The sequence below is a fragment of the Necator americanus genome, chromosome IV, assembly GCF_031761385.1.
Source record: "Necator americanus strain Aroian chromosome IV, whole genome shotgun sequence".
Lineage (NCBI taxonomy): Eukaryota > Metazoa > Nematoda > Chromadorea > Rhabditida > Ancylostomatidae > Necator > Necator americanus.
The window spans coordinates 30938751-30951415 of NC_087374.1; the positions used below are offsets into that span (position 1 = coordinate 30938751).

The 12665-nt window shown below is 41.5% G+C and overlaps 1 protein-coding gene across 2 annotated transcripts; it reads left to right on the forward strand.

The window, feature by feature from the left end:
- Positions 1–1990: 1990 nt before the first annotated feature.
- Positions 1991–7434, forward strand: RB195_003307 (uncharacterized protein; the record flags this gene model as incomplete). 2 transcript variants are annotated; one of them, XM_064200907.1, is made up of 11 exons in its annotated part: positions 1991–2146; positions 3658–3724; positions 3897–4045; positions 5098–5278; positions 6176–6208; positions 6266–6314; positions 6605–6715; positions 6809–6950; positions 7056–7096; positions 7146–7226; positions 7308–7434. In XM_064200907.1, the coding sequence occupies 11 exons, from the start codon at positions 1991–1993 to the stop codon at positions 7432–7434; spliced, it is 1137 nt and encodes a 378-aa protein (XP_064056788.1). The 2 variants fall into 2 exon arrangements, with proteins under 2 accessions (XP_064056788.1, XP_013306179.2); XM_013450725.2 differs by lacking the exons at positions 1991–2146; positions 3658–3724; positions 7308–7434 and having other exon boundaries at positions 3902–4045; positions 6176–6314; positions 7056–7214.
- Positions 7435–12665: the final 5231 nt, after the last annotated feature.

Consider the following 12665-nt stretch of genomic DNA (forward strand, 5'->3'; position numbering starts at 1 on the left):
GCTTACCTAGCCCTATTCATACACCGCATCATAAGCGAGGGTATAACTCATGAGGTACTATTAGACTGTTTTGGAAAATCAGACACATCTATTAGAACTTTTTGATGTGAGGTGAACTTGTAAACGATGCCAGAATCAAAAGAAATCCGAATGTGAAATATGAGAGAAAGATGCATCTAATAGTTTCAAATTACATACATGAAGATTTTCGTTGAAAACTGAGAACATTTCAGCTTTCAAAAGTGACGGAAAAGAGGGCTGTTGTTATCCTATGAGTCACTAAGCTTTTTCAAGCCTAATTTCTTTAATTTATGCATATTCGCATACCCCCCTTATATCCGCTGGACACACAATATCCGGAAGGCGTTTCCGGGGAATCCGTCGGGATCCTCATCACCATTCCTCCTCCGTCTCGTTCCTTAAAGGCATCACGCCACGAATGTGGGGTGGTAAGGGTTTCAGGTGGACTATGCCTATACGAGGTCGTAGATTGTGTGGAAGAGAGTGATTCCGTCCTTTTCTCTCCGTATCAGTGGAAACGGACGACTTCGGGATGTTGTTTCTTATGACGGCTTATGTTGCAATGCGCAGAGTTTGCGCTCCGCCCAATCCCACCCCGTCAGCGATTCGTCGAAAAAACATTCGGACAAATGACAGGCGGGGGCGGCGCAAGGGTGGCGCGCTTCCACTGAAACAGGGAGAAATGGACGGAATCACCCCCCTCTCCATAATCTACGATCCCGACGCGAATGCTCCACCGGAAATCCGTGCCACCCCAGATTCGTGGGGTGATGCCGTTAAGTAGAGGCTGCTTCGCAGTTGTACTTGCAAATCACTCACTCATCCTTATTTAATGCTGAAGAGAATCAATTTTGAATGTTTTGTTGAAAGTTTCCTTCACTTCCCATGCTCCTATCAGGTATAAGTAGTTAAAAGTACAATCTGTGCAGTTTTTGCACTCTCTGTGAAAATTCCTTTTTTTCTTCTTCCTACATGTTACCGTGTCGAACATTTAGTTTTAAGTATTTCGTGTATCGGACATTTTTACACTTTACCCTCTAATCAATAGGCAAGAAATATTACAGTTTCTGATTGGACTTGGTGGGAGTTATTCATACTTTTATTTGTGTACGTATAGGTGAGGGTGAGGGTGAGTGACACTTGCAAAGTCGATCGATGGTGACTTTTGGCACTTTGTGCGTGCGAGTATATGTGCAAGAGAGAGAAATACGAGGTTAGCGATGGCGTGATGGCGGGCAGGAGAGAGAGCCGAAGAAAATTCGGCGGTGAAGCGGGCGGCCGGAAACTTCTCCGTCTGATCGTTCGTTTATTTTATGCATTTCGGCGCTGGGCGCGACCATTTCAAACGGCATTAAGATGGTCCTTTTTGTTATCGCATGGCAATCTTCTAGCGGAAACTGAGACGATCCCGGAGATAACATCTTTTAGTTTCACCGATTTCTATGCTCCAAAGCAAATCTTCACCGACAAGTTGAAGTGCTCTGGACGAGTCCTTCTCCGATCTTTTCAGGATCTTTTCAGCCTTACATCTTTCTAGCTGAGGATATTTTTTCTAAGGAAATATTACTCCTACCATTATTTTACTCTTCGAGACCGTCGCTGAGGATATCTGGTTGCCGCTGCCATTCATTGTAATCTTTGGTGTCCACTTACGCTGTGATCGCAGTTTAGCGCTACACGTTGAAAAAAGAAAAGATAGATTTTGCGTTTCAGTCGCGGATTTCTTTCTACTATTGGGTCATCCCATTAATTTTGGAGTATTCCATGTGACCTTAGAACTCTTTCTTTCTCTCTGACTCTGTCTCTTTCTCTTTCTGTTTCTCTTTCTGTTTCTTTCTTTCTTGAAGGCAATATACCACGAAATTAACAGCGTTGGGATCTCTCTACGAAAACACAGGGCTCAGTGTGTTGATCACGAGTACGAGAGCGATCTCAATCCTCCCTAGTTCTCCTGAGAACCGCGTGGGAAATGGCCTTGTCGACCAAATTTTCCTACGAAACACCTAGCAACTACCTCATCTATGCGAGCGGTAAGGACAACGTCGGCAAATTGATTCCTTGTTCGCTCGCAAAAGCTGCACATATATGTCTGTTCTTGCGTGCATGGCATGTTGTTAGATGTCTTGTAAGGAAATTCGATCGACAACGCCTTTTCCCACGTCGTTTTTCAGGAAAATTAGGGGGAGTTGTGTATGCATATGCTAAAACTACTTCTCTAAGCCTATCATTTTGTAGAAGGATTTCTATGCCATCAATTTTGTGTTCTTTTGTCCTTGAATTGATACAGGCAACTTTGACCCCAGTTTCAATAAAGAGAAAATGAATTTCTTTGTGTTCTGGTGAAAATCCAAAGAAATTCCTTATTTGAGAAAGAACTGTCAAGTAGGTGGGCCTGCTTGTCGTATTTTAGGGATTTCACTGATGCTGTTTTCGTAGTACGCATGCATATGTAGGTTTTTAACAACAATAAACAACAACAGCAAACATAGAAGTGAACTTTTGAACCGTTTATATCTATACGAACATTCGATGCTTTTACCACAGACACATTTTTTGAAAGTACGGTGCTCATGTGAAAGAAAAACAGATTATTTCAAGACAATCTAATAAATGAAGAGGATATTAGTGGAAGAAACCATGGCTGATGCGATTAAGATTTTGTTTACTCAAAGAATGGAATGAAGAGCAAAATGTTTGTCTAATGTTTTGTTTCAAATAATCTAGGAGTAAATAAATAACTGCTAGGCCCTCCAATTCGAGGATTACCACTTGAACAGCGAATCATTTTCTTCATCTGTCATTTTCTTTTTTTTAAAGTTTAGCTCAAAATTCTCATTGTTTCGTCCTACTTTCGCTTTATACAAATCCTTCTTTGACGAAATTACATTGTTGCTCGCAAATAGAAGAATAAATCGAACGAAACCTACACATTCTTTTACGAATGAGTTCTCAAGTGGACTTTTCTATAACGTCATGCGAGGAAATTTGCTCCTCATGGTAAAAAAAAGGTTGGGCGGCCATATTGGCCGCAAATATTGCTTATCTATCCATGGGAATCGACCGCAATCGTCTTAAAGTACCGTCGCTATGGCGGTTTGCAGATTTCGGTGCTAAACAGTCAATTTTTGCTCCAATTCAAACGAACAACTTCAAAATCGCAGGATCACTTTGGTTTTCGCTTTCTATCTGTTTACTTTTTAGTTATCGAATTCTTTTGTGTTTCTTGTGCAAGTTTCTCTTCTTGAAACTTTAATTTCTTCATTTCCTGATCTTTAATGCAAGAAACCTGGTAAAATCCGGCCTTTATTTATTACACTAGTTTCGTTTCACTTGTCGTGTTTTCTCTGGAATGATTGAGTTCAGTTTTCATTGATCATTGATCAGTATCTTTCCTTTTGGATATTACTTCTTGTGTGGAAGTTGTTCCTTCCGACCTTTTTGACTCCTCTGACTTTTTTTTCTGTTGTGAAATCACGAGTCAAGTTCTGTTTGTCTGTTTTTCCCCGAAAAGTGTCTGTGTATGTGTTTTTTCCTGCGTACTTTGTTTTCTCTTTATTATGAACTTTTCACGGTTTAACGATTACCTTATCACTCCCTACAAATATAGGTCCATTTGCTTGAACCACCTTCTATAAGGTGGTGTTTCTGCTATCACTACGATCGTTGTCGTTATCTGTGTGTCTGCGGAAAAATCGCTTAGTAGGTGAATAGAATGGCGCCACTCCTCATACGTTCTTTTTTTCGCGTACATTTAGTTTCCTAAAACTGCTCTCGTGCGAATATAATGCGTTCTGGACTGTTCTCAGATTGTAAAAAGTCCTTCCGTCTATCGATTTCGTACAGTAAACTTCAAAACTTTACGGGTATTGTTTAAGGAACAATGGAGCACCCTCTGGTGCAACGTTTAACGGACGTCAAATTCGACACCAGACGTTTCCTTTCACTTGTCACTCATGGTGGAAAGAATTTTCCCGATAAGGAGGGTCGAAAATGGGTTGCAGATCATTTTGACATAACCATACAGGTATGTTTTACTGAAATTATTTGGTTACTTTTGCTACTTTTTTCACTGAAACAACGCAATCCTTAATTCAATTTTGACTGTATTGGTGCTCCAACAATTAGATCTAGAAATGTTTGCTGTACTGTTTTAAAATTGTTGCATATTGGAAACTGTCAAAAACAAACTTTCAAAACAAACAAACTGGAATCGTTGACAATTTTATTACGCTTTCTCTGACAATCTTCGGCCCCAACATAATTTTTCAAAAGCGTCGCCGCCACTTCGGGGCGAGGAAAAAAGAAATTAACAGAACCTAAATCTTAGGAAAATTGACCGCATTAATAAGCAAGTTATGGAAGCGATGTCATGATATGAAACTCATCATTTCAAAAATCATCATCATCGTAAGTTTGGCCTTTTTTCGAGGTAGTGCTCAGCATTTTTCTGCGCACCCCTTTGTTTGATCCATTAATGCAAGTGGGTCCAAATTGTACAAGATAGCAAATTTTGGCATTACTCAGTACAGAAATGAAGCGAATCTGCTGGAATATCAGCTCACTTCTATTCCTGCGCGTAAGTGCAGAGTTGCAAAGAAAACTTAGTTCTGTAACGTAACCCATAAATTTTAGTTGCTGTGTAAAGTGGGTTTTGTGTTTGATCACATCGAAAAACCCGTAGCGCACGAAATATCGACCTTGTATTGAAAAGAGGTTTTGGGTGTAAGTTACCGAATATTCCCGAACCATCTATAAGAAATTTTTGTACCTTAATTTGTAAAAGTTTTCATAGGCAAAATATAGGTCTCAGATCTTCTTTGCAACTCATACATTTCTTTGCTTTTTATACAGCCTTTTGCTGATGACAATGAGATAACTACATAGAACAGTACCTTCTCATTTATACTGGCTAGAAATTATGTTTTTAATAATTTATTTACATTCACTCTAGCGAAAATTTGCAAAAGATATACTCAATTAATAATTATTTATCCTAATTTTTCAAAAAGACCATAAACTGATGTCTTTATTACGCAGTACTTAACATGCTCAAAGTTTATATGCTGCTTTTTTCAGCTGTCCATCTTGTACGTTGTCGTCGTATTTGGTCTGAGGCACATTATGCGAAAGAGAGAACCATTTTCGTTGTTCGTTCCTCTTAATATATGGAATTTTACCCTTGCAGTGTTCTCAATTATTGGAACAATCAAACTCACCCCAGAATTCTGGAACACTTTGTTCGATAAAGGACTGCAAAGTGAGTTATCTTTGTTTTCGTCTATGCTTATCTAAAACTAACCTGCTTACTAGGTATTAGCTGATAAAACCGCGTTGAAAGGTGTTGCGCCGCAAAGTCCAAGGTCGACTTTGCTCGTTCTGTTATCTGGTTTTTGCATTGTCACGACAAACGATTCCACATTACTGTTCTTAACGCGAGATGATGAGGGATGAGTCGGATTTTGACCAGATCGTAGCTGAAAATATTCCAAAACACTTCCGAAAGAATCATGTTCCTTATGGGACATTAGTGTTCTCATAGTGAAACGGTGCCAAGAAATCTTTTTACATGAAAGGATCTTTCAAATCTCCCAAAATTCCAAAGTTGGTTTCTTTTATTGATCCCTCAACGGAAGTTTTTCTCTCGTGCTTATTATACTCTTCATGGAAAATATGGTAGTTCCGAGTCTGTCAAGAGAAGCCGTTCCAAACTGGATGGCTCTGTTACTTGTGGCAGTCTCTCTGAACTCTAATTCTACCTCTGATTTCTTAACAAAAAAACCTTCGTAAAAAGCATTCATAGCATGATTTACTCCCTACGGTTTGAATGATTATCGATCGCGGTTACGTCCTCAAATTTGGAGTCTCCCTCCGTAGACAGGGGTTGGGTAAACCGGAACATTTTGGTTCAACATCCTAGCATGTACACCTCATTGGAAGTCCATTCGAACGGACTTCCTCTCAAGTGCCTTCACATTGAACTCGCGTATTGTTGTTACCCTCCTAAGTAAGGAGAGTCATCAGTAAGTAAAATTTAAAGAAAAGATTATTATAACTCTGAACTGAGCCATCCAGTATGTTATCGTACCATCTCTTTAACTTGGTTGCTTTCTTTTATGGTTTGATGTTCTGCACTTTCATGTTCTTTTTTTTTCAGATTCTTACTGCTACGCTTATGACTTCACCAAAGGTGATAATGGATATTGGGTATTTCTGTTCATTGTATCCAAGATTTTCGAACTTGTAGACACCGTCTTCATTGTTTTACGGAAGAGACCACTCATGTTTCTTCATTGGTGAGGGTTTACCTTTTCGCTTATTATTTTAGATTTTCTTTATGTTAACACAATAGTGTATAAGATAACATTTACATTATTTCGGTTTACAAATCGAAATAAATAAAGCAACTGGCTCTGGAGAAATGTGCCACGCTTGAGCCCTTTTTCGCGATATTTTGATTCTAAATTGTCGAGTACAATTTCTGACAACTCATTTGATGTTAAGTCTTACTTTGTTTCTATTCTCATTTAAATTTCGTTTGGAACGTTAAATGATAAATTAGCCAGCAAAGACAGCTCCTCCTCAGGTACCATCACATCCTTACTGCTGTCTATGCCTTCTACTCTCACCCTCACACTCCTGGTTTCAATCGATATGGAATATATCTCAACTTTACCGTACACGCTTTTATGTACAGGTAAGATCTTTTATGGTGTTTCCTGAAGTTTCGAGTTCCCACTGATTGTTCTGTCTCAGGTTTCATAACTCTTTTTGACAACTGTGTTTCCAGTTATTACTTCTTGCGTTCGATGAAGATCAGTCTGCCTGGGTTAGGCACCATCGCGAAGTTCATCACCACTTTGCAGATCTTCCAGTTCGTCGTTTCCTGCGCCATTTTAGTCCATATTGGTTATCTCGTAAATATTGCTGGGGTAAGTTAGGTGATATATCTAGGAATAAGTCACCTTTCTGAAATAGTAAATCTTCGAAAAAATAGATTTTATTGCATGCACACCTTTTGTAATTTTGCTTTTCAGATTCCATGCGATTTCGACAGCAATATCTTTGTATTGGCAATGTTCATGGACACTACCTACCTGATTCTCTTCATCAATTTCTTCCTGCAGTCTTACGTATTGCGTGGCGGCAAAGACAAATATAAGTCTGTGCCAGCAGATTCGAAGAAGAAAAGATAAAATCACTAACGGGTTCCTTTTAGTTCTACTAATTAATACAAGTACATTCAGGTGGTATCAGCATAGCGCACACTTATTATGATTTGTTTTCAGTATTTTTATTGTTTTATCAATTTTATGGCGCTTAAGCGAAGATCTGACCATGTCCTATCATTCCCACCACATCACGTCTAATGTTGTTCTCCAAGTCGCTATGCTTACTTTGATTCGTTCGTTTTAAATAAAGATTTAATTCACTACAGAAGGAATATCGCGCTTGTTATTAAGGGGAGCCGAAACTTTCTTAGTGTTACATCTTTGCCACTATCGAAACGTAGTTTCCAAAGAGTTTATCTTGTTTTTAGGAAACAACTCTTTAAACCACTAGTTAGAGCTCATCTTATTAAGGCGGCTTTTCAAACCTGTACTAGTAACGAAGTCCTTCTTACAAGGTGTCATTTCGACAATTCTATTTTTGTAGAGAATTCCTTCGTTAGCAAACGGTTGCCTGTTATGCTCCTGAAGTCTGCTTCTTGGGTTGTAGGGATCTATCGCGTGTTATCAATGATATTTAGGAACTGCATTTCAAACTTATCTGGTCCTTGAGAGAAGGAACATCGAGATTTTCGTAGATTATTGCCTCTAAGTTTAAAATTGGCCGTGAAATTAAGTGAAGGGAGTGTGAGCGGCACCATATCGATATGAATATGAAAACAACGAGACCGTATTGAGGGCTCACAGATAAAAAGGAAGACTATTTCGATATAGGCGGATCAAAACGAGCTGAAGCTTCGTGCCGTTGCGTAGGTGACCACGCACGAAACGGCGCAGTGGTGTCAGCTGCTAAAATCGATGTGGGACCTTAGCTTCCTCTACTAAGATCACGGAGGTGAGTGGAGTTAGCGAAGGTCGCATCTTGATCGTAACTAATGGTATCGTTTTGATTCGACTATTTACTTTGACTGTGTCAAAACGACTGTGCGATTCCTCAACTCCCGAGAGTGTAATTAACAAATTTAAAAGAGAAGAACGCTACATTTTCTCCTGCATTGTTCGCTTTATTAGAAAATCTCATGGAAGCGGTATCTGGCGTTTTTCGTAGAAATTATGATTTGTTCTTCGGAAACCTTAGTAACTTTTGCGGTAAACGCTAGGATAATAAATAAGTAGCTAGGAAAAGCTACATACTACTGAGTAGCCCTGGCCACCGAGTTGATCTTTTATTCTGTACACCATTCCAGAACTGAGGGACGTTTCAAAGGCAACAGACGACGAATCTGGCGCTGTGAGGGAATCCACGGGGAAAAGTTAGAGCGAGCTAGGGTTGTAGACTGCGGGATCCGGAGAGGTTCCGATCATTTCTTCCCAATCGTGTGCACAAGGGCGTTGCAACTGATATCGTCGTAAAAAACGCCGCGGAATACGCCTTTTTTATGACCATTTCAGTTCCAACGCCCTTGTGCATATGCCGCATCCAAGAGAGAGCGGTCGAAGATCAGTAATGTCTTCCTACCGGCGTATTCTAGCGAAATCTATGAATAGGCTGCTGAAGAGACCGAAACGTGTACATAGAGGAGCTTTCTAGCATATCTCGTAGGGAATAAAGCGGTTACGATGCCGTTTTTTCCGACGATTAGGAGAGATGAGCGGAACCACCTCGTATCCCCTAATCTACAACCCCATCTCTAGCTTTTTCTGGGGATTCCCTCACCATTCAGATTCTTCGTGTGTTGCCTTTAAACCAAAGTGTAAAATACTGGTTTGTTCACATTTACAGAATGATGTATCGATATTTTTTGTTATGCCAACGAGGCTTTATTGGAACTTTATTACTGGTTTAACGATTCAATAAACTCGTTTTTATCAAAGACGTGAAAATCGTTCGAGGTCTTTCATGCCATGCATACTCCATCAAACTCCTCTCTCCTTGCCAAGCCTCCATATCGTGGTTAGCGCACTACGCAAGAACTCTGAAAGGAAAACAAACTGACCAGTCTCATCTACTAGTGGGCCTGGTGAACCACCGCGTTCTTACAGATTGTCACCCAAAGCAAATGAGATCTACAGACAGTGCAGTATCCTCAAAGGCATCACCCCACGAATCTGAGGTGGTGCAGATTTCAGGTGGCGTATTCGTATACGGGATGGGAGACTACGGAGAGGGAGGTGATTCCGTCCATTTCTTGCTAATTGCCGTAAAAAAACGGCCCGGAAGATGCAGCGCCGCACAAGACTGGCGTGCTCCAATCGAACCTCTTGTACAAAATGGTGCGCCAAAACGAATGAAGCTGTATCTTCCGGGCCGTTTTTTACGGCAGTTAGCAAGAAATGGACGGAATCACCCCCCTCCCATCCTGTATAAGAATACTTCACCTGAAATCTGCACCACCTCAGATTCGTGGGGTGATACCTTTAAGTACTGATGACTGGATGATGCTAAGGGACTGCATGTGGGACAATCTTAGAGCTCACAGAGTGTTAAAACAAAAAGCAAAAAAGTGAACACAGCAATAAACAAGAAAACATAAATACAGTTCCCAATTCCGATGTTTTAAAAGAAGAGGTCTTGGAGAATGATGTAAATGTTAAAGGCATCACCCCAAGAATCTGGGGTGGTGCGGATTTCAGGTGGAGTATTCGTATACGGCATAGTAGATTATGGAGAGGGGGTGATTCTGTCCATTTTTTCCTAATTGCCGTAAGAAACGGCCCGGAAGATACGTCTTCGGGCGTTCCGGCGCGCCACTTTCTACAAGAAGTTCGGTTGGAGCGCGCCAGCCTTGTGCCCGCTCCGCATCTTTCGGACCGTTTTTTACGACAATTAGAAAGAAATGAACGGAATCACCTCCCTCTCCATTATATATTATTCTGTATACGAATACTCCACCTGAAATCCGTACCACCTCAGATTCGTTGGGTGATGCTTTTAAATTTCGACAAATGGTTAGGATTTTCAACGTGATCCATCCTGCTACATAAAGTGCAAAATTGTCCATCCGACACAAATTCTTACAGACACTGAGAATTCAGGAGGGGCTCAGGTTTCGGTACCTGAACTGGCGCATTGAATAGTCGTTCATAGTCAACGGTTGCATCGTACATCACAGAAGGCGTATATCGAGTTAGAATGAGTGATAAAATTCGCGAGAAAGCAAGTGGGACGACGGGACAACATATTCAAAAATGTTGCAGTGAATGGTGATGAGGAGCAAGACAAGGCGAGGCGATTAGGTGAAACATGCACTAGGCAGTGGCCCGGTTATTCGGTTTGCATCATGTAGCATTGGACGGAATTTGACATTAAAGGCGTCATCCCACGAATCTGAGGTGGTACGGATTTCAGGTAGAGTATTCGTATACGGGATCGTAGATTATGGAGAGGGGGTGATTCCGTCCATTTCTTCGTAATTGCCGTAAAAAACGGCCCGGAAGATGCGGCGCGTGCACAAAGCTGGCGTGCTCCAGTCGAACTCCTTGTGGAAAAAAGTGCGTCAGACCGCCCGAACCCGTATCTCCCGAGCCGTTTTTTTACGGTAGCTAGGGAGAAATGGACGGAATCACCACCCTCTCCATAATCTACAATCCCGACGCGAATACTCCACCTGAAATCCGTACCGCCTCAGATTCGTGGAGTGCTGTCTTTAAGAAGTAGTCGATGTTGCTAATCAAAGATATATGTAGTCCATAGACGATATCTATAGCAGGGAACGATCGATTTCATTGATTTTTTTTTGCGCTTTCGCTATGAACCTACCGTTTAGGGTTTACGGAATGGAACAAAACCTGCGGGATATTTAATTGCGGATATAGGCATGTCGTAGAAATTGCCTTCGGGTGATTATCGATACTATTGATATTGACCTATTTTTGCTACATTCACGGTATGCTGATGTGGTGTTAATTGATTTTCTAACATACACTGATCACAATTCATGCACATTCTACTAAAATTTTGTACTTTTTAGGCAATCTATAGACTTCTAAGATAATCTTCAGAAGGACTCTTCTGTGAATTAGTATTTAAGTATTTTTCAATCACACTTGCCTTCCTAGAACCAGTATCCATATTTGAGAAGAGGCCTTCGAACCCGACAGCTTGCACTCCTTTATTAGCTTCAAGAACTTGAACGGCTAGTGCTTTATCAACAGAGCGCGTGTGGAATTCGGGTGTACTATGAACGGTTAGCTACAATCGGAAGTTTTATCAGTGCGACCAATACTTCTACCGTCTAGTTTGTACTTTGTCTTTGCGAAAGCTACGCAGCTTATAGTCGGGTCAAAACGACATCAATCACGGTACAGTTATAGTTGGGTCAAAACGACATGAAGCACGGACCGTTGCGCAAGCGGCCGCCCTCGGAAGCGGTGCGGTGGAGACAGCGGTTGGAATCGAAGTGGGACCAGGGCGAACTGCAGAGGTGTGTGGCGGTAGCGTGGATCCTTACACGATCCCAACAACTACGCTCCACCGCTCCGCTTTGAGCGCAGCCGCTTTCGCAAATGTCCGTGTTTCATGTCGGTCTGACCCGACTATACGTATGCAGTTGCATTCGAAGCAGTGCGGTGGAGAAAGCGGTTGGAATTGAATGGAAAGGACCACCGCGAACTGCAGCAATGAGCGGTGGTAGAAGTTGACAGTCGAATTTAAGCAACAGCCAAGATTGTTAACAAAATTTATTACGGCTAACGTTTCGGCGTTATCGCCTTCGTCAGAGCCTGGAAAGTAAGAACATTTGCAATATATCCTCTCAAATGCCTCATCCAGAACAAGTCATCATTCCCTAGGATATTACACCCGGAAACAAAAACCAAAAAAGCCCAAATCGTTGTGCCTACCTTAGTAGCCGCGTTGCCGTGATGTTAGCGGATATCCGCGTGGTGCTATCGCTCCGCTGATACTAATTAGGATGCGACTCGCATATGACCCCGTAGATCAAACCCGCAAAGGTCTTGATACAGAGCCAGCTCGTTGGTCACGGCTAAGCACTCTTCCTTTCTATTCATTTTTGGACCTTTTGCATTTATCCAAAACGCTTCTAAAGTTCTGCGAGCTATAATTTCGGGTTCGTACGATAGAATTGTGACAGCTATGCAGAAGGGAACGTTTTCATGACATTATCTGCGGTGAACTTCGAGGGGAGTTGCTGCATTCGATTGTTTCATCCCCCTTAGATGTTCGTTAATGCGAACACAAAGGGGGCGCCCTGTTTCGCCAATGTGTTGGTCCCCACATGTTTTGCACGAAATTAGATAGACTACACCAGAGACCATGCAGTCCTCCTCCTTCATGAATGGGCATATTACACAGTTTGGAGTGAGACAGAAGCGGTCGTACATTCTGTTTCGAACTAGCTGTTTTTTGAGATTTGTTGAAGGTATTTCCACAACTCTCACTTGGTCCTCGAGACCGCATTTCACCAGACTAGCCCGTATAGCTTTACTCAGCTCGTCGGTTATGAAGGGCAGGCAGAA